At 37.3% G+C, this 22,877-nt stretch overlaps 1 protein-coding gene across 9 annotated transcripts in view; it reads left to right on the top strand.

Annotated features, from left to right (window-relative positions):
• The window catches only part of MYO3B (myosin IIIB), a 194,660-nt gene extending 187,941 nt beyond the window's left edge, over positions 1 to 6,719 (top strand). For 7 of the 9 annotated variants that reach the window (XM_050340309.1, XM_050340308.1, XM_050340310.1 and 4 more), the window contains 3 exons: positions 3,722 to 3,828; positions 4,203 to 4,249; positions 5,514 to 6,719. In XM_050340309.1, coding sequence (XP_050196266.1) covers positions 3,722 to 3,828; positions 4,203 to 4,249; positions 5,514 to 5,649 — 290 coding nt within the window. In that variant the 3' untranslated portion in view covers positions 5,650 to 6,719. Of the gene's footprint in view, positions 1 to 3,721; positions 3,829 to 4,202; positions 4,250 to 5,513 lie in introns of those variants that run through there. The other 2 variants (XR_007632098.1, XR_007632097.1) reach the window with 2 other exon arrangements.
• The last annotated feature ends 16,158 nt before the right edge of the window (positions 6,720 to 22,877 follow it).

The raw sequence follows: 22,877 nt of genomic DNA, 5'->3' as shown, positions 1-22,877 counted from the left end.
CTATTAAGCTAGAAGTAATCAATGTCACATCTTTGACAGTTTTTAACTTTAACTTAAGTCAAAACATGTCTTTTCAAAAAGCTTCTAGTCTCAACCTGAGCCTCCATCATACTGCTAAATATGTTTTCACCTAATTGATTGCTTTTAGTAGATGCTGTATTTCTGGTCTAAAATTTTCTTCCATTTCTGACCATTAGATAGCTTACACTTTTGATCATGAGGATGAAAAACTCTCCACCTTCTATACAGGGATTTAAACTTGCTTAAAATCACCTCTTAACCTTCTTTTGAAAAAAATGAAATAGAATAGTCTTCTTATATTTCTCACTGTATAGCAGATTTTCCAGATTTCAGATTTTTCTTGCCCTTTATTGCACCCACTTCAAAATAATTCTACACACAATGATGAAATTGTTTTCTTGTTTCTATTGAGTAATCCTCTCTTCTTTGCACCCAGTCTGTTTCATATTCAGCTGAATATCCATAATTCCCAAATCTCTCTTGGAGACACTGCTTTCCAACTATGCAATTCCCAGTTCATAAAAATGTATCTTGAATGTTTGACTTTGCATTTAGTTGAAAATACACATATTTTTATTCTCTCTGAGCACTGCAAGGTCCTGGTCTGTTGGCTTGGGCTCTTATGTATCAGAGAAATAAAAAAGATAACCAAGTGTGGTCATAGAGGAGTAAACAGAAACACCATCAGTTTGTTTACTTATAAATACTTTCTACTCCAACAGATTAACCCATTAGCCAATTTCTAATTCCCTTCACTGTAAGCAGCATCAATTTTGTGGTAGCTTTAGGGAACTATCCACATGAGCCTGCTCATCCATGTGTATCAGCCTCTCTGGGTTCAAGAGAGGAAAAGAGGAGGATGCCCAGAACCTCAGCTACCCTACCCTCAGATAACTGACACAGTGCACTTGGCAGAAAGCATTTTGCCTACTCTGTGTTATTTCTGCATTGCCACAAGGGATTTATCAGTTAAGAAATTGTAACCTAAGGAGTTTCTGTGCTTAGAGTTACTAGGCAAGGTTTTCTTTTAGACAAAAGGGGGTCAGATCTCTGTCTTAAAAGTGATGCTTAAGGATAACCTGAAGAAAGTACACGTGCTCACTCTCTCATCTGCTCTCTAAATTTGTAGCAAACTGAGGAGCTTGGACATACCAGAGGCACTTGGCACAATTTGCTTGCAGTATAGACAATACCTTGTTAATTATACTGGTGCTGCTGCTATTGCTATCAAAATAACAAGTGACTTTTTTCTCATTGGTGGCTTTAAGTTTGTCATCAAAGCAAAGTATTTTAGAACAGCATTTAAAAGGCCTATTCAATTGCTGAGTGTTGAGCACATGTTAATAGCTATTTTGTCCAGATATGGTAGTTTATGATAAATGTTACCAGATTTTGTCCTGTTGTACTGTATGCTACTAAGACAAATGGGCCCACTGAAAGGGTATTTCCTTTGGAGAACACAAGCTGCAGACCACCCATAGAATACACAGAAATAATTAAGTGTCTGGATTAAAAGGTAGAGCAAAATGTTAGTGTCTCAGAATCCTAATGAATAAAAGACATTTTACAAAAAAAAAAACCCAACCTTTACATATGGGTGTTTTGAAAAAAGAATGTGAAGGCTACAAGAGCACATCGGGGAAAGGAAAAAAGAACAACCCATCATATTATTATACTGTTAGGAAATTTCTCAATATTTGTGTGCTGTTCTTTTACTTCTAGAAAGCTGCAGAGAGGTGTGTGAAATTATGCAAAACTGTGAGGACCTGAGTTCATAGCAGTCTCTTGCTAGAATAGAAAAGTTATTCATGGAGAGGTATTCAAGAACTATATTGCTATAAGAAGGAACTCAAATGGCCTTGTGACTGAAAACATCGCTTGCAAAAATTGCAGACCCTGCTGTCCTGAGACAGAAAGCTCTAAGATCAATTTGAGTAACTTTCAGAGCAGAGAGAGACTAGAATGTAGTTATGGCAGGTCATTGGCAAAACTTTCAGAGACTTCAGAGAGAAAAAAATTGCATCTATATCCTATCTAAATCATAGTGCAAAAACTTTCCAAAGACATAGATATTATTTGGGCACCCAGTTTCCCCAGAAAGTAGTTTCTGGTACAGCTTCTGCCTTGTCTGGTTTTTCACAATACAGGTAAATAGCAAAGATTCAGGCACATTAGCAAAAACATAAATGTTTACCGAACTTCAAAGTATAAAGTATTGAAGCATTGGATAATAAATTGGCAAGCAGCATGAGTGTATTACTGTAAAGTTATTTTGTATTACTGGATAAATACAACCTTTCTCTACAAAATAGTTTTGAATTTTAGACCCAGCTCTGCAGTCAGTGTCCTGGTGATCATTTAACCCATCCATCCTTCCCCGAGCGTTGTGATGGAACAGAACAAGTGCTCTTCTCCCACACAGACATTGCAGTCACATGCTGAGAGGAAACTAAAATCTTTCAAATTTTACTGTTTAGAGGGAGAAAGACAGTGAAAGAGAGAAAATCTCCCAGGACAGTCAGTCTTTTGGCTGAAAAGGTCCAAGTTCAACCACCTCCTCTACCTCATTCAGCTTGCAGGTACCGACTGCAAACCTGGGTGCACAATAAACCTCCTTTGTAATGTTACCTGCTCCTTAAGGCCAGATCTTACAAATGGATTTGTGAGATTGGAGTCCCACATCTGCACAGGCCATATTAACTTCAGCTTTGAAGTGCTTAAAGGAACCAATGTGCTACTTGATCTTTGTGGTGCTCTTTTGTATTGGAACAAGTTCCCTGTGCAGTGTGGAATGCAAATGTGAAAAGATGTATATTTTTCCTTCAGTGCCACCAAAACCTGGTTTTATTCATACTGTCACTAAAATAATTTTTAACAGGGAAATATCAGAAAAGTCAAAGGCATTGGAAGAATTATTTGAAAATAAATGACCTTTTCTTACCCCCACAGCATCTTTTAGTAACTTAGTTGTCCTGACAAAAGTTATCCTGCTAATCTAGAGGATGTACCACAGAAAATGCCTGGTAAAATAGAGTACAGCATACCATAATGTCCTTCTTCCTTAATACAAAAAAAAAAAAAAGGCTGTCAGTTCTTTTCAGAAACCCTTCTGAAATGTTTCCTTCATCTTTAAACTCTGCTTTCCAGATGACTTTAAGCAACCGTTACTTTACAGCACATCACAAATTATATTAAGAAAGTGTAATTCCAAACCAGTCCGGTTACTCTGATGAAATAGAGAGCCATGTCAAGAAGGTAGCCTTTTAATATAATAAAAATGATGATAATGGACTAAGTCTCATCAGTCCAAAGGCTTTATTACTGTCTACTGTAGAAAAACAATTTTGTTGCTCCTGAATGATATATCCCTAGCTAGACACAATATACCTCATTTCCTGCTTAGATAACAGAAGATACTAAGATAAAGTGTGAAAGGAATAAGGAGCTGTGTGATATAGATATATGGAAGAATAAAAAATGTTAAAAAGTAAAAATGAAGTTCTGCTTTAAAACTTGTGTTTGAACTAAGTTTCAAAAGAGAAAACAAAAATCCCCAAGCTTCTGTTTACTTTGGATAGAACTTGCTAATAAATCCAGGACCAAATAGGACAGAAGAAAAGACTGTTTACAGACTAAAATGTGCTAAGACGTTCACAGCACCTGGCACAGCTTAAAACTAAATTGTGTTATCTTACTGTAGGTTCAGAAAACTGTCTTGAACAGAAGCTGAGAACACCTCGTCGACGATGTCAGCAGCCCAAAATGCTGAATAGCCCTGAGGACAACATGTACTATAACCAGTTAAATGTGAGTTCAAAGTGGCAATAAAGCTGTTTTACTGGCTTTGTTTCCAGTTAATAATTCTGTTATTAATACCTGTTTCAGCCCCTCCAGCCCCACCCCCACGTTCTTCTGCTCTCGTCTTGAACATGTGCTTATGCTCTTTATCTGTTGCTTTCATGTCAGGATGTCTGCCTTCACGGTGAATAATTGATGTGGTTTATCAAAGACGAGCAAGATGCATGCTTCATCAGGCTCACTTGAGCCCTTTGATCAAAAAAATTATGCTGTGACTTCTGATATTATCAGCATCTGCTTGCATTCAACACAAAATCACTTTGAATTAAAAATTAACGACTTGCTGCTTTGCTTTGACTGTGTGTTCTTGGCCCTCTCCACAGGGAACTCTAGAATATCAAGGGAGCAAGAGGAAGCCAAGAAAACTTGGGTAAATATCTATCTTCTTAGTTCTAAGCAACTGTAAACAGAAGAAGTCCTTTGTGATATTACAGAATATGCAAAACTTTCTAGAGAGGTTTCTAAAAATAAACAATTAACATATTTCTGTGCATTGACATTGGACATTTTCTGCAGAAGCAAATGTAAAACTTGCATGTAACTGCTGTCTGCAGACACTAGAACTGATTCTTACAAAACATGCTCCCCAGCTCTCTCTAAGTACTATTACTACCAAAAAAGTAGCTTCTTCATATTTTTAAGGGTGCCAGATGAAGGATGTTGAACTGAAGTTCTGTGACCTAGAACTTGGCCAGGAGCCCCGTCAGCTTTGCGGCGGCGCAATCAGATGGGCCTCTGCCCTCCTGGGGGAGCAATGTGAAGAACTGAGGGAGAGGCCACTCAGCCCAAAAGGGAGTTGCTCCTTCTCTGTTGAACTGAGTCAGTTCTCATAGTTATATGAGCAGTTATCACCTGGTATAGGTAGAAAAAGCCTGGCTGGCCCCTATAGAATTGCCAGAATATTTCCTTACCAGATTACGTAGACCACAGAGAATGGATGCTTAGTCTTCTTGCAAACACATTTTACTACAAACATATATTTCTGTATCATGTCCTCTCATTTCTATTAATCTTCTGAATATAACTTTATGAATAGGAGGTCTTTGAGTCAAGGTTAAAACCCAAAATTTTGCATGATTGCACAAGATTTGGTTTATTTTATCTCCCTCCCCTTAGTTTAAAAAAGTTTGTATTATGGGAATAAAAACACTAACATGGTACTGCAGTGCTCATCATACATCACGGGAAAATGAAAGCCCCTTGCTGTCAATAGGGCTTTCCCCAAAAATTGATGATGTAGTCTTTGGCTCCTATTCACAGCAAACCATAATCTGAAATATGATACAAAAATCATATTCTACTTGTGGAATATACACAGACAAAAAAACCCACATTGCTCAAAGTAAATGCCCATTGGATATAAATATTTGTTCTATCATTCTGTACACACAAACTGAATGACTGTATTGCATTTCACTGATCCTCAGGACCATTCAGAGTATAATCATAAAAAAGTAATAGTAGTTAAAGTATGTATAAAAGCTGTATCTTTCTCATCAAATCATGCCCTCTTTTTTTTTTTCCTTTCTTATACTAGCACTCTTCATTTTTACATCCACAGAGAAGTTTCTATTGCTGAAGATACTGACAGACCTAAATTTTAACTTTATAAATATTGTTTGTTTCCTTTCAAGCCAAATCAAAGTGCTGGATGGAGAGGATGAGTATTACGAATCATTGTCAGCTGTTGAATCTACCCCTGAAGATGACAGTTTTCCCAGTTCCCCATCTCCTCCTTCTTCGAGACGTGTGTCTTTTGCTCAAAGCTGAACCTCACTTACTCTATTGACTAATACTGGTAAGGGTATTCTGCTGCTGATAGTCTCTTCCAATTAAGTTTGTGCATGTGTGTTTATGTAATATAAGATATTAAAAATTTCTTCTAGTAACTTTAGTTCACTAATTTAAACCTGGGTTTGCAGCTGTAAATTGTTTCATGTAGCTGTATTTCTATAAACAATTCCAGTAAAGGGGAGCACCACTACCTGTGTGTGTTGATGTTGATAATGGACACGTTTCTTTAGCCTCAAGGTTGGTTTATACAACTCTGACCCCTTATTTCCTGCTTCCCCCTCCCCTGGCTGCTGTTCCCTCCCTGTGCCATCCCTTCTGTTGTGCTGGCACAACTGCTGGTAAAGCTGTGTGAAAAGTAAGATCAAGGAACTGAACTGGATTAAAAGAACTCCGTACTAAAAATTTTAATCTGGGGTCATAGTGAAAATGTTTTGTATTTCATTAGACTGGTATTAAACATTATTCTTTACAACTTTCTGTGCTGTATATGGCTTCTAACACTGCAAAAACATACAGAGTAAAATCATCTAAAATATGTGTGTCTCAGTTTACCTTGCAAATAATTTTCTTATAAAGTATCAGTGTATATATGTTTAACTGGAGAATTACTTCAAATATAAGAAGTAAAACAGTTTTAAAATCAACGCTACACACACTGCTTCATATAGTCCTTGTGACAGAAACCATCAGTATGAATTATTCTTGTTATCCATGCAAATATTTATTTCTTAAACTGTATCTTTGAGTTCCTGATTTCCACAGATCTCTTATATTTAGCATAGGGAAACAAAGTCACCTGCAAATTTTTTTCTTGCTTCTTTCTTCGCAAATCTTTAATGAAACAATTGTAACTTTGTATGGAATGCTGAGACTCTTCTCCGGTTGCCATTTCCGTGACTGAAGCTGACTATCTCTATTTCCATGACAGAAGCTGAGTATTTCTGTTTCAGAGACATAGTTTTGACCTGTGACAATCCTTTGCGTTTTTTTCCAGAAAAACTCTTGTCAAAACTTTTGGAAATAAAACATTCATATTTACTGCTTTACACATTTGCTCGAAATGATTTATTTTTTTCACAAACCATACTGATTAAATCTGACCATGTATTAGACAGACCTAGTTTAGATCCTTGTTTTTATCTCCCCTCCAATGGGTTTAGCTTGATCTGTGCTAAGGGACCTTCTTCCTGTTGGAGGTGCAGTTCACACCTGTTCCTTAAGCTACAGAATTCCTTACTATCAGGGTTCACTGGCATTGTCTTTTTGACCACAGCACAAGGAAAGATGGCATGAGAAATGAGACCCAAGTGTAATCAGGTCATCCCTAAGCCAGAATAGAGTTCAAAAGAAGGAAAGGTAATTAAATAGATAGTTCCACAAAAGCTTTGTTTTTCCTAATAAATATGGAAATTAAGTCAGGCAGGGGCAGATGAGGATGAGCAAAGGATTCCAGGAAGAAAAATTCTTCACTCATTCTTCACCCAAAGTGTGACAGAGGGTTGAAGCTGAAAGTTAAAATCCTGCCAGAGATTGAAGTCTTTTAGTTCACTCCTAATTCTACTCTGATGTACATCTGGGTAGATGTACTTTAAAGGCACTTAAGAGCCTTTGAAATTTGGGGACTCCTTAAACAACAGAGAATTGGTGAATAGCTGCAAATGAATCAATGGGATTAAAAAATGCAACACAAATAGAAATGGCAACTGATATGAATGCATGTTTAATATGTGTACAGATCAGTTTCTTTACATCTTGTAAAAATTTAACAAGACTGATTATTCATTATAATACCTCACCAAAAATTATGTAACTTTTCTTTTCCTATGAAATGTATAAGTTCCCCATTAATTTGCACCATATCTGGATGGAAAATCACATTATTTTCAAATAGTGAAATTACTTACTCTACTCTTACACTGGCATAGATCACACAGAGTTCTAGCAATGTTGATGATTTCTGGTTCCATCTGTCCTTTTTGAAAAAAACTATTTGGGAAAATAAACTTTTGTTGTTACTGCAATTCACATCACTGTTATGCATAGTTAGAGCTTATCAACTGTTTTAGTTAAATGGTAGTGAAATGTCCAGTTAGGTGTTATGTCACATGTCTAAAAACCAACCTTACGCTAAGTACAATTAAGTTGTATTAATTTCATAAAGAAGTAAGGGAGAGTGAAAAATAATCTGTAATTCAGGGGAGCACTTAAGCCAAAGCCTAAATTCCACTGAAATCAATGACATTTTGGCACGTGATTAAGTGCTTTCCTGAAAGAGGGCCCAAGTTAATAAGAACAGCTTCACAACATTAAATAGTAAAGCACAGGCAAAATGCAAACACTCCCTAAGTACATCCTTTAGGTTTCTTCATTTTTCTTCTTCCAGTTGTTAAGCTTGTAACAATCTCAGCCATCAGAAATGGACTTCAAAGAGATTTTAAGCAGTCTTTAATTTCATGGAAAGGGTAAAATACGGTATTTTCCATGTTATGTGCAATTCCATTGTCTACATCTGCTATAACTTTTTCAAAGTAGTTTAATGTCAGAAATACTTTTATACTGAAGTTACTATCTAAAACCTGCTGTTGAGTAGTGTGTTTTTATTCTTGTTACTTCTTGGCTAAACACTGTGCACACAGTCAGTCTGTCTATTTTATTCTTTCCTAGCTTATCCCCCTTTCCTCACTGGTTTTTGACAATTCACTTTACCCTCACCAGATAACCTCTGTGAGGTCATCTTCTCCCATCCTGATTTTAGAGCACATATATGCCTTTCAATTATTGAAAGCCTTGCTGTAGAGCCATGGAGTCCCAATAAGAGTTGAACTTCTGGCCAAAGAGTTGAACTGTTACCACATTCAGAGATGTGTGTGTTTGGGTTGATTTGTGTGTGAAAAGGGGTACAGGAGACATGTCAGTGTGACATCCTGGTCAGTGGAAGCATATCAATGTGAATTGCTTAGATGTTCTCATTTGGTTTTGATACCACTGAAGCATTGTTCTGATTTATTTCCTTTCATGTATATTATCCTGAAATATTAATGTGTTTTGCTTAATAGTTCGTAACGTATCCTGTTGTTAATATTTTATAAAAGTAAAGAGTTTAAATCTTGTTAGGAAGAATAAAATTTCTTTGACAGAGTGTAATGTATTAAACAGTTTTCAGCAGATGGGAGAGAAAAGGGTGAAGCTCAACAAGGGATTTTAGTAGATTTCTTCTGTAGAGCTTAATGGCACTAGAAACGGGTTCTTGCTGAGGACAATTTCTGCCTTTCAGTTATGGCAGCTTAAAAACTTCTCTCTGTGCCAAAAAAAATCGGGCAGGGAGCTTTTGGAGATTAGCCCCTTTCATTTGGTAATTTTAAACGTGCTTCTGACTTAAACATTTACATCACTTTAGTAACATAAAGGAACCTTAGAATAGGAGTAAATTGCAGCCATCTTAAATTTGCCCCCACTGTGACCTCCCTCACCCATACACTGTAAGAGTTGTGGAAAGGGCTTTTGTGCACTGAAGGTCTTTTAAGTGGCCCCTATCAGGCTACCCAAGGACTTCTTGTTCCTTAGAAGCTTATAAAATATGGCTGTAAATAATGTAAAGCTAAAAACTGCATGGTACTACTATCTATCTTACAAATAAAAATTGATGTGAAATGGGACTTAAGTCCCAGTTTAAAAATTTCACCTTTTAAAAAAAGAATGTTACAATTGAATGTTTATCCCCTCCTGTTCTAAGAATTGTAATAATATAGGAATATTGCTTTTTTAATTGTAAAATAGTTAGCAATGAGATAAATAGTTGAAGTCTACCATACTCTTTGCTTAGTAGTTTAGAGAATTTTGAGAGACAGCCAAGCTCTGGCATTTTTAAATATCTTCAGGTTAACCATATATATATATATAGTGCATACAATTGAAAATTAAGCCATATGGCACAAAAGTATCATCCTGTGAGAAAAGGGTAAGCTCTTTTAGTACCAGTATATGCACAAAACATTGCATGTACTAAACTTATCCATCCTGCTTTTAACTCTGACAACAAAATATGAGAAGTAATGTCAGTTTTGTTGTTAACACTGGAAATATGTTTCAGTAACGTGCCTTGTCTTTAACACTGCTCACCCTAGGAGGAGTTGTAGGGGAGTGCTTATTTAACAGAAAATGTTTCTGCTTGACAACAAAGCAACTCCCAGACTGACAAAAGTAGCACAGGATGCTGTGAAAACCAAAGGCTAGGAGCAGTCCTCTGAGCCAGAGCTAAAGATTACACAACTCAGTGAGAGGCTTTGTGTCTCCTTCGTGCTGGGCACTGGAACTGATAAGAGAGGACGTTGACAATTCATAATAATAGAGCGCTGTGCCTTTAAATACACAGGATGATGCCTAACTCATCTTAATGGATTTGTCAAGAATTATTGGATATTATTTTATTACATGTATAAATCAACATCAGAACAGTAAAGATATACATTGTGTTATCAGGGAACTGTTTATTTTGGTACTCGTGCTGTGATGCTAAAGGACATAAGAGCAGATAAGTGAAAAACACATCTAGGAGTAATGTTTCCAGAAACCAGATTACATATTATTGATCAGGCCACTAATAGATAAATTCCTTACTTTTGTTTGGCAGGCTTATTTTTTAAATTAAATTGCAGAAAGGTATTATTATTTTTTCAGTAATGTAGCTAGTATTTTATAAGATAGTTGGCAAATAGGGCTGGCAAGTAGGTGGATCAACATGTGTGCGTTTTCTGCAAAAGATCCAAGTCCCCATTTCTGACCCATTACCAGTGAAAAGTCTCATCTTGAAGCTACTCTGGGACCTGTAGCAAAAGGAAAGGAATGAGAGGAGATACGTCCACAAAAATGTGTGACGTGGTTTATTCAGTGGGTTTTGTTCTTGCTGCTGCTCCCTGTTATAAGCAACAAATCAACATAATTATGCAACTGGTGAGATTGTGTAAAGGCTTCTATGACAAAATGGCTCTTACTGAGGTGGCAAAAACTTGGAAACAGAAACTTTTAGTTTTTCTATTACCCCAGGAATGAGCACTCGTCAGTGCTATTGCAAAAAAAAAAAATCCATTTATTTCATAAAATTGTCAATAATCTAAGATACCCAGTTCCCATAGACATTTCTAAGACTGCTGAATGCTGTAGATGAAATAAAAGCAGCAGCTTGGTCCCACCAATCCCTACAGCTGAGACCTGGGACAAGACAGAATATTAACTACACTGTTCCTAGTTTGCTTTTATGCCGTATGCAGGATGAAAGTAAGTTGTAAAAGAAGAAAAAGTATGAATCTTATACTGTTCTTTATGTTCTTGTTCTGTAGGATTAGTTTGATGGAAGCTTACGTCCACATTCAAAGATAAGTGCTGTACTTAATGCAGGCACAGACAATTTATTTCATGAAATTAACCTGATAGAAATGAAGTTTTGAAAGAAAAACAAAGCGTGAGGCTTCATAAAACTGTATTTTTTACTAACTTATATTACAATCTGTGGCATTTTCAACTCAGTACAGATTTACAGCTGAATTCCAATTGGAAATTGGTATGGATTGATTACGTTGCTCATTTAACATTCCAGCATGCTGCAACAATAATGCAACTGACTGTGATAAAATGGGATGTGATCTAAGAGGACATGACCGATGGGATGAGAGCAAAACGCTGGGTTTGCTAGTAGTGCTGTGCAGTAGCTCAGATTGGCATCTTGTGTGCTTTGATTGTTCATTTCATTTTACTGTCATCCTACTGAGTTGAACATTTTTAAAAGACACAGCGTTTTTCCATCTGTAAGTCATGGAAAGACAGATGGATATAGAGAATCTCCACCTACAGCTCCTTGACTGAATGCCACTGCCCGCTTAGTGGTAGAGAAATCCCTTCTGGAAAATTAGAATGTCCTTAAGTATATTATTTTTTATTATTGGACCTTACAGATAGTTTTAAATGAGTACAAGTAAAACAAACTGATTCCTATCAACATAGCTGCTTTATTATAAACACTGTTTCTGTTACACTGAAGTTAATCCTCAGTCCTGTTCCAAGAAACTCATCCTTATTAAAGTAACATTAAGAGCTTCTTTTTATTGATCTGCTCCTTTCACTTAATGATAGGAACTTACTGATGTTTTAATAATAACCTTGCAAGCTTTATCTCATTTTACTTCAATGTGTGTTGCAGATAGATGCTATGGAAACTAACTTAGCATAAACATTTTGCAGATGTCTTTAAAGGTTAGGGAAAAAAAGATTTAGTTGCACTGCATGTTAACAAAGATGGCTGAAAAACTACAAGATAAAAGAGAGCCTCGAGTATGAACATCAAAGAATTGTTAATGACAAGAAATACCATTAGGGTTAGCATCCCTTTTGTTTCAGCCCCCTCACACCTGCAGTGTGTTGCAGATTCTGTCTTTGTTGGCACATCTGAATTACTTCCATTAGCATTTATAGAAAAGTGGCTGCAAAACAACAGAAATGTACTCCTGGTTTTCTCTGTTGCTCCAAAAAGTCAGATATTGGGTTCTCTGTGGGTTTCCTTCAAGGTACAGTATCTTATTGTAAAGGAGACTATAGAGCCAGGATTCCGTTGATTGCAAATGAGCTAGCTTGAAAGGAGAGGGGAGCTTTTGATACTGCTAGAGAACTAATATAAGCAACTACAAGAAGCACACATAAGAAGCTCAGACATTAGCAATAGCAAAATCAGAGCGTGAAATTCAGATTAGCCCTCCACAGGCTGTGAGAGGGAGGGGGTATTGGAAGACTTGGCATGGCTAAAGGTGTAACCTGTTTCATTTGGCCCCTGAAAATTTTTAACAGATGGTGGGACCAGCTGTCTTTTTCAGCCATTTAATAAACTCTTCGGTGGTAACAGTTTGGGAAGTGGGGGGTTTTGAGTTTTAGGCCAGAGGAAAAAATAAAGAAATCTGTCCCAATTGTCTTTGCCAAATAGAGAAGTCTGGAAACATTATGAAAAGTTAAAGTGAAAAATCTAATTGATGATACTGTCCTTATTACACATTTCAACAGAAGAGGAAGAAAAGAACTGCTTGTGCCCAAGTGGACCAGTGCATTAAAAAAATGCTTATTATGTTGTTATCTTTATCTGTCATTTTAATTTCAGCTCTTGCAAGGAGGCACATAATGAGAAATTTTAAATGAACTGTAGAATGAGAAACTGTCTTACTTTTTGAAATATGATACTATGCCAAAGAAACAGGCAGAGTGATCTCTTATATTAAAACAAAAACCAAAAATACCTCTTGGATAAGATCAGGTTTACACAGTCTGCCAGGGTGAGTACAGCAGTCAATGAACTTATGCTAACTCCATAACGTGATGTTATAAAATGACAATAAACTGCCATTTGAGAAACATACAGTGTTCAGGTTTTAATAAAAGCCTTAGTGATGGGTGGGATTTTGTTTATTGTGACCATTTGCAGAAAATACTCACTGCAACACTATTTCTTCAGTTAAATTAATTTTTTTTAAATTAACATTTCCAACACAACAGTTAAATGGGAACTCTCAATTATATGAGATGTTTTATTTAAAAAGCATGTCTAGTGTCTTTGAACAGAACAGTTCTTTTTGCACATTTACATGCTACCCAGCTGAGCAGCCAACCCTTCCATTTGACAAGGGCTTTGTTCTGCCTACAGGCCTATTATAAGCCCTAGATTGTTTGCCCTTAATAAATTGCAACAATAAGACAGAAACCTCTTTCAGGTTAAGAGAAATAAAACACCTTGCCTACATAGCAAAGCATATGAAGTTTAATAATGACAACAGAAACATATCTAGTAAATCTAATTTACTTTGCTCCCAGATCACCATGGTTAAGATAGCACAGGAAGGTTAGCATCTTTCCATGCATCAAACAAAAGATTAAAGAAAACAACAGTGGGACAAAACAACTCTAGCTACAGAATGCTTTTTTCTTCACAATATAGAATCATACTGAATGCTGTGTAAAGAGACTAGTGGGAGCTAAACAGAAAGAAGCATGAACATGATTAAATGTAGAGCAGCAAAATGTTTTTACTGAAACAAAACACGATTTCATATTAGAAAGAGGAAGAAAAAAGGGTGGAAATTATTCAAATTGAAGAATTTATACTACTTGCCAATGTGTTGGTGTGTGTCTGCTTGTGTGTGCCTTTCAGTCTCTCTACTGAATCACAAAGCCCTACCAATTTTGCTTTTATAGCAGCTAATGGGCATTCTTCTGTGGCTCAAGTGTTGGTGGGGAACTTGTGATCTTAAACAAAATTGTTAAACCCTGTTTCTGAGGCCCCATTGGTAAAATTCAGCTGCCAGCTGCGTTGTGTTTGCTGAGATTGCTAGAGATGGCTACCTTTGTTGTGGAGCTTAGATCTGCTGTTTTTTCACTTAAGTTGGAAATTCCCAATGATTTTTAGAGTATATATGCAAATTATGGAGAAAATAGGAGGTAACATGCAAAAAGGACAACACTCTGGACTCCCTGTGCAGCAGTACAAGTCGAGAAGGTGAGCACACCTGTCACTGAACCACTTGGTTAAAGGTGTTTGAAAGAGTTTTCTCTATTCAAAACTCGTTATAACTCAGTACAGTGTTTTCAGAAAGAAATTCCAGTCATTGTTCTATTTATAGTTTACGTTTCTTAATTCTTTCTTTTAATTTGCAGGTGGAAGTTCTGAGAGTATAAGTATTTCTTTGCTTTGATTCTAAGAGAAGTACACTTGATACTTGGAAATGTTGCTGACAAGCTAAAATTACAGTGATAAAACTTTCAAAGGAAAAGTAGCATTTATGACAGGTATTGATTCGATTGAGTTAAAGTCTACTTTTCTTTCTTTTAAGGTATTTTTGAGCTATGGACAATACTCTGAGGACTATTAGGGAATGTTCAGTATTTCCTACTGAAATTTCTGTTACTGTTTCTTCTGCTCAGTCATAACATGCAGGAAACATCACTGTCTTCCTGCTTTCACAGGAAGGGGGAAGTGAAGATCAAGGTGGTCGTGGTTTTTCTTTCTGTCTTCTTTTGTGTCAAAAAGAATTAGAGGTGGATTCTTCATTGTCTCTGCCACAGTGCAGTGACAAGGTGCCAACTTCGCTGTTCCTTCCAACTGCTGCACAGAACCAAACAGAGAGCACATAATTTGTTATTTCAGAGAGAGCAAAGCTTTCCTGTTTTACCCTGTGGCTTCCCACAGGGCTAATCTCTGTTGTATCCAATTTCTGGGTGACACTTAGAAGAGGAATTTTAAAAGATGGACGTGAAGAGAGAAGTATTAATGGTCTTTGATAAGGGACGTAGGAGCAATGGAGTAGAAAACTTCTATGAGAGAGACTTAGAAGAAAAGAGAGGAAGCTACTTGAGAGAGGGGAAAAATGACATGTACCATTAATTAGGTTTCATGGTAGAGGTAACCTTTAATAAATTTTGAAGATTATCCTTATCATGTACTATAATAAAGCATTAAATCATCTTGCAGAGTGTCTTAAGATGCATGCAACACCTGTGGTAGAAAACCACTTTAAGATGCTTTGGAAGCTGCTTGAGAAGGCAAGTGGTATAGTTACTGTAACTACAAGTAGGTTTGTTTAGAACACAAAATTATGTTTTTTTTCTAAACCTGCAGTACTTCATTAGTATCAGGTTTTTAAACCATTAAACCCACTATATTATATCTTACTATAAGCTTTGGGAAAAATCTTTCCTGTCATAAGTTTACAGAAAAGACCAACACAAAAATAGGAAAAAAAAAAGTCTGGAATTAATAATTTTCAAAAATAGTAGTTGTTCAGTATGCTAGAAATTTAGCGGTTTTAACTCCAGAAAGGTAACCTACTGAGCTGATAATAAAAATCATTGGTAGGTGATAAATAGTATATTTAATTAGCAAATACTTCTCCAAACATCCCTCTATAAATATGCTACTAGATGACTTGATGTATGTGATTTATCCTTCATATTTATAAGCATATTGAAGCAAAAACAGTGGTAGTCCTTCATCTGAGGAGGTTGTTTTCTTCAGTATGAGTGATGTAGTCTAAAAAAATTAATTTTTTGTTTTTACTGGGATTCATTACATTGCAAGAAATTATTTGCTTTTTTAAACAAACTGCACAGAGGTGGATATCTCTAACATACATTTATGTTTTCACCTTCAAAATAAGCAGACCAAGAGATATCAGAAAAATACCAAGAGATCAAAATATATTGCTTTGATTTTTCCAGCTCAATCCTGTAAGAACCCATGCTTCTCTCAAATATCTAAATACAGATACTGTTATTTTCACCATGTGTAAAGATCTCAGATGTTTACAGCCCATTTACAATTAAATACATAATCTGTCTGCTCAGCCAGACTAAATCCAAGTACTTTCATTAAAATCACACTGGTTTTGGTTTTGACAAAATAATTCATCAATAGCTGGAAAATCATATTTAACAATAGCTCACATACACTCTGGAGAGGCAGGAATACAAGTAGCTTCTTCATATCCTATGAGTCTTCATTTAGCTCTTTGTATATCAATGTATATTGGTAAATGACAACGGCAAAACCTGGATTGAGACTTAGGACATGCAGAAAGGGTGCTGAACAAAGGTTAGATAGAAATAATTTTCAACATCCTCTAAATTGTCCTGAATGGTAAAGAGTAAAAAATACCCCAAACTCTCATTCCCCTTTTGTACTCTACAGACCCTCACTGTGATGTGAACATGCCAGATACCTCATAAATAATGCCTGTAAGATTGTTAGAGGGAACCAGCCAAACATGGATCAACAAGAAGCTGGTAAAGGAAATACAGTGTCTCAAAACTTGGCTCATCCAGCAATATGGTTGTGTGTTTGTGCCTCGTATATTTGCAGAGCATCAGATTTGCTGTTTGATTATACATGGTGGTAGAAGGATTCACTGGAAAAGGTTGGTGGAACACTGACTGAGGGGAGGAAAAAACTGGCATAGAGAGGGTCTACTTGAGGTAGGGGAAAATTAGCTCTACTGCTGTGTGTGAGATCAAGGAAATACAGATAGTAGTATTACTTAATTCCTAAAGTTGTGTCAGTACCAAAGCTTGCAGATCTTTCTGCAGGGAAGGTCATCACCGCTGGGAGTGGTTGTTTTGATGATTGGCAAGTGAAGATAGAGCTTGGACAGAATCCTGTAGTGAAGAGTTTGCTGAAGCAGAGAAAGTCTGGGCTGTAAAGGTAAGCAAGTATTTAGTTATTTCTGCTCAGTATGTTCAGTGTTATAGAGGCACGTTTGGTTGTTCAGTACAGCCCTCCTAATGTGTATTTTGTCTTTATAACACAAAGGTGTTAGGCTGTAGTTTTTTACTTACCTTATGCCCTAATCACTGTCCACCAGGAAGAGTAGAAATATTGTGATATTGTAGAGTATTGTATTGAGTAGAAATATTGTAATATTTGAGAAAAAATTGTGGGCATGTTGGCTTATTGCTCTGTTTGCACAGGCTACATGTTTGTCTCCTAATTGTCTCTACACATTCTCATTGCTGCCTTTCTGCCTGTCCAAGGTTGTCTGGGCTTTAATCTTTGTCTGTCTCTTCCACAGAAAGATCAACATCTGCTCATAATTGAAAGTTCCTAAAAGAGTGTTCAAGTGTCAGAAGTGTTCATGTCAGACTGACATGAAACTGGGGGGATAGGAGGGATATATAAAATAGTTTGGATTTTGCAAGTTGAATGAGGTGGAACATCATATTCTGTGGTCCCAAGTCATGTGCCTCTGCTCGTCAGTCCAACTCCCCGCTCTTCAGTAGGGTTAAGAAATGACAGAGGACAATATATGACACTGTGACATGACACTGTGGTCCCCCTGTGTTGCCTTAGATAAAAATGCAATAATAACCTAGTATTTCTTTATAGAGGAGTTGTGAAGATAAGTGCTTTGAAGGTGAGGTGCTCACAGTGACTAAAGTTCCTCCCAATACGCTCATTGCACAGTTTGACCACCTTCTTACTCAGGGTTGTCACAAGATTTTGCTTGTTGATCCAATTTCCATAATTCCCCCCTGCTCAACATCTGCACTCGGTTACTTAGAAAAATATCCTGAATATCTCTCACACACCTGGCTGCTATATCCTTACATACCCTGTTACTGGTAAACTTGGCAAGTTGACAGAAGTTTGCAAAAAGAAGAAAGGGAAACTGTGAAAAATAATTGCTTTACTGGTTGGTGGCAGGAGAGAACAGGGAAGTAGTGGCAAAGTTTCCAGCCCTTATCTAGTTTGAATATATATATATGGGTTGAGTGTCAGAGGTTGCTTTATATGGCTCTGTAGAGTAAAATGTTATTTTAGCAAAAAAAAGAACATGCCACAGAGATGAAAACAGCTTCAATCAGTCACTCAGAGAGAACTGCTATTCATCTTGGTATTCTCATAATCAGTGACCCCAGCATTGGCATGTGTGATTCCATGCTCATTCTTAGTTTTTCCATTCAGTCTTGGCACTGATGTGGTGCCTGCTCAGAGGTTACCTATTCTTTCCACTTAGATGGTTAGCCTTTTGCTTCTGACCTCGCCTAAAATGCTGGCTTGCATTCAGACATCTGACCAGTGTTAGTTTAGAGTCTGTGTGCCTCTGTTTCCTTTTTCCTACATCCCTCTTCTGCTGCTTTCCAGTTGTTGATACTTTACTTGGAGCACTGCAAATAGTTTGTAAATGATAGCAGAGCAGTGTATGCCAAAGGAAAGAACAAAGCTGACTAGACTGCTATTTCTAAGTATTTATAAGAAAATACTGATCAGCTGGACCTTGTCTGACTAGTAGAGCAACAGTAGAGAGAGGAAGTGATTAGTTTTATGGGTAGTGTGATCAAAATCCCTGTGAGTGCTATAAAATAGGGAGCAGCAACTGAATTGATGACTAGTGAGGCATATGGTATCTAAATTAACAGCATCTCCCAGGAGGAGGTCATCAGGGTATCAGAAGGCTGAAGCAGAAAATTCGTTTTGTCTCTTTCTACATGAAATTTGAGTGATACAGGGATGCTGTAGTAATATGGAAAACTAGATAAAACTGGAGGTGTAACACTTTCTTTTGAGTCTTTGCTGTAGAGTTTAATGGATAAGGCTACGCACATTGCTAGAACTACCTCTAACCTCACTGTGTACATTTCTAAAATTTTAGAGGGATTTTAACTACTGTGTTTTCTTGTAAACAGTTTTACTTCTAAGTAAATGAGAACAGGCAGGAGAAATTCATAAATCAACTGATAACTTTATCTCATTAAAGAGAATCATTGGCACTATAGAACAACTTCTTTCTGAATCACTCCATGTGCCAAGTACACTTAGCTCGCACAGTGATGGAAGTGGAAAAATGAAGCAAAGTGTGAGCCCAGTTCAGTTTTTATGGGCATCTCTTCCACTGACTTCTGTAAGAATCTTGACAGAAAAAGAATATTATTTTTCAGCCCCATACTCTACTGCATTGTTAAGGATGACAGCCCTTTATAAAGTTAGTCTGATGACACTGATAAAATTGCATGACTTAGGTTTTTTTCTCCAGGCTTTCTTATTTTAAGACAAAAGAATTAGAAAATAGTTCTTTGTGGTTTAGAGTGACCTCCTAAGAAGCAGTCAGTGGTTATCAATAGCAGATTTCTGTGTCATTTGGGCATTGGAGTGCCAGCACTGTAGCATCGTAGGCTTGCTCTTATTTCCAAGCATAAGGATTAGGTAATTTAGACTAATAAATGTCCATTTTATTGCATTATCTGTCCTTTGCCATGGACTGTTCTCTCTTTCATGTGTAATATGTGATTCTCTCAGCTCAATGGTAGTAGAATATGGGGGCTTCCTTCATGTAGTAGGAAAATAGGAATGTGAGATTTACTGAGGGAGAGAAGCCAAAAAATGTACCCATTTGAAGATCTTCTTTTCCCCCCTTCCATCTCAGAGGTTCCAGAAGTGTGAGAAAAATTATACCATTCATTAGACTAGATCAAGAGTCATTGACGTGCTGACACCCTTGTTTTTGAGGAGAAAATCCTTTCTCTTGTCCTGGGTTCTCAAACAGCTGGTCAATCTGTTTGCCCCTGAGCAATAGGGGCTGACTGAAGAGTGAAGTGAAATGTGATTTATTCCCAGATTAGGGCTGTTTGCTTTGATTTGGCATGGCCAGCTAACCAGCAGGAGGTACAATGCCTCGGCCGGTGCTCCTGAGGTTTCAGCTGAGCTGGTGTAAGTTGTTTAAGTGTTTGGTGAGGAGCAGCCTGGTAATCTATATACAGAACTGAGGCAAGGAGCTTCTCTTTCCAAGCCTGGAGCAGCTGTGTGTATGGCAGTGGTTGTTCCCTTCGTAAAGAAGGGGAAAGAAGCTGATTCTCCTGCATAAGAGTATGGTGAGAATGACTTCACATTTCTATAGTCCTGTGAGGATGGAAAGCATAACACAAACATTGTATACATTTGAAATAATTTTATTGATGGTATTTTTATTTTTCAGAATTGGAGGGAGGTGAATTTTTATTTGGGTAGTTCACGTAATTTATGTATTTACCTATTTGTGTGTTATTCTGCATCGCTTAAGGCATCAAGTTATGAAATGACACAGAAATATACTGTGCACTACTTTCCTGAAAAGACTTTCCTGGCAGTCTACAAGAGCAGTGTTCAGCTAGGGAGAGATAAGTAATTTCAAAATTGTAATTGAAGCTTTCCCCAGTCTTTCATGGGATCCTGGGCCTGTGGTAGCAGCCAAAAAGACTGGCTTTAAAAAAACCCCCACAACTCTGTTAATTTAGAAATTTCTTTTTTCTAGGTCCCTTTCAAAAACTCTCCCCCTGTTGGGGGATACTCACCTATGTCATAGTTGATAGGCACAGAAGAGTGCCCTTCACTAATATGTATGTCTTACTGGAAAAACCTACCTTATAGGCATTATATAGAGAGGGTATTCAGATTATATTTCTTACTGTTAAGACAGTATCTCTTACCTAACACACCTTCAATGCCAGTCAAGTCCCATATCTGTGTCCCTGTTTTGACCCTTACAATCCAGCTACTGGGCTTTTTCCTCCTGTCTCTGTTTTTTCCCCTGGCTAAGGTGGAGTTGTTGGAGAGTTTGTATAGAGCATTTGCATTTTATAAGAAAGATTATGGATTTTTTTTTATACATTCTTGTTCAGTAGTCCTTGAAGAATGTATTATTTCAAAAGTGATTCTTGAAATATTGAAAAATATTGCCATCAAAAAATACTTAATCTTTTCTGCACCAAAATGTTCTAAAATTACAGCACGAGTTCATTAAATAACAGGTGTGTTTTTACAGTGTGTGATTAATCCATTCAGCCAAATCAATAGCAATGTGGCAGCCATATGATCATCCAGTATTTATGTGTAGATTGAACAATGATCTTTCTGAATAAACTTTCTGCTGTTTCCAGTTCTAACACAGTATAGACACAGACAGCTGTTTAATTTGTCAATAAATATACTAAGCAACTAAAATTAATTACTGTGAGACTCAGTTTTTAGATAATATACTCTCTGAAGTTAGAAGGAGGCAAATAACAATGTAATTACCTTTTCATTCCATATTGAATAATTGCAATGCAAAAAGAACAAATGGCTATACATATCTGTAGTCATAAAATTAAAGGTTCCCATCCAATCTTCCTCAAACAAATGCATTCCATCAAAAATAGAGGCTTTTTTAACCTAATGTGTCCACAAGTGAGAGGATAAGCAGGGTGCACACAGCAGATCCTTCTCAGCTGCTCACCAGAGTCTTGGCTTGCTTTCTGTTTTATAGAAGGCCATTTCTAGCTATTAGAGTTGTGACAAAAATACAGCCATCTATGCCAGAGGCAGAAAGGCGTTTCCAGAGAATTTGAAACTATCATTTTGAACTAAAAAGTAACCCAGGCATTCCAAGAGGAGCCAAGAATAACACTTCCAATATTGTTATGATTAAGAGTCTGGCTCTTTTTTAGAGTATGGAAGCAAGGGAAGGAAGTATATCCAAAAATGTTCACCAGTGTTCCCTAAGACAGGAGGAGGAGTCACAAAGGGCCAGCCAAGGAAGGAGCTGATGAATACATTAAGATATTTAAACCTTTGACTACAGGCAGTAAAACTTTGTGAGGCATAAAATTTGTTCTACTTTTCTTAAAGGGCAGCTCAAGTTTCAGAAGTTTGGGAAATCCTCTATTAATCTTCATGAAATCCACACCTAGACTGGGAAATGTTGAGGCAAGGCTTTAAATCCTAAATATGCCTTTATATGTGCCGATCTTGTCTAGGGTTTTGTGTTTTTCCTTTATGCACAGAAGAAAGCAGGAGACACCATAGCAGTTTTTAATCTTTCTTTTATTTTCATCTACTGATGTTCAAATTGCACTCTGTGAACTGGTGACTCCTCTTATTATGCCCATCATGTTGCCTACTGTAAAAATGTGAATATGCTGAAGTAAATAAAAATAAAATTAATAGCACATAACTCAGAACTGCTGGCAGTGTATCCACACTGGCCTGGAACTGTATACCTAGGTTATTTACCCTCTGGTGAAACTTCTTGCTGTTGTGGATAGGTGGTTTCTGTTAGTAAGTCTTTAAACCATGAGGTTATGTGAAGACACTGCCTTTTGGAGCAAGCTTATTAAAGCTTTTTCAGGTTTAAATTCTGCCACCTCTCAATGGGCAACTTGACCAGGAGGCTTGGCTAAATGTTAATACAGCTGCTCATTTAAAAATGATCCTGTTTCTGATTCTTTGTCACAATTGCTAAAGAACAGTATTTCATTGAAGGCAACCAATCCCCAAGCTGGGGCCAGGCAAGTGGCCAGCCCATCCAGGCTTCCAGGGTTATTCATGGTTATGCTGGACGATAGAGAGCTGAGGGACTGGGGGGATCACAGGAGGGACAGGGGAGTTTATGGCGGGGGACTGCAAAGGTCTTTGGAGAGACTTTGGACGTCTTGAGAGGACATGGCTGTGCTGTGTGAGCTATCACTGGGACAGGCTCTGGGCTTGGCTCCAGGATGAGGTGCTTGGAGCGCAGGAGGCAGAGGCCCAGCAGAAACCATGGAAGTGACCGCTGGCACACAGGTAGCTATTATTCCCAAGTCTTTTTTTCTCTGCTACCTGCATTCGAACCAAGGTCCACAAAGCCCTGCATCGTGGTACAGCCACTCCAGGATACCTGAACTTGAAAAAT

The sequence above is a fragment of the Myiozetetes cayanensis genome, unplaced genomic scaffold, assembly GCF_022539395.1.
Source record: "Myiozetetes cayanensis isolate MyiCay16 unplaced genomic scaffold, myiCay2020 scf9, whole genome shotgun sequence".
Classification (NCBI taxonomy): domain Eukaryota; kingdom Metazoa; phylum Chordata; class Aves; order Passeriformes; family Tyrannidae; genus Myiozetetes; species Myiozetetes cayanensis.
Note: the sequence above shows the minus strand (reverse complement) of the source record. Positions and strands in the feature narration are given on the sequence as shown.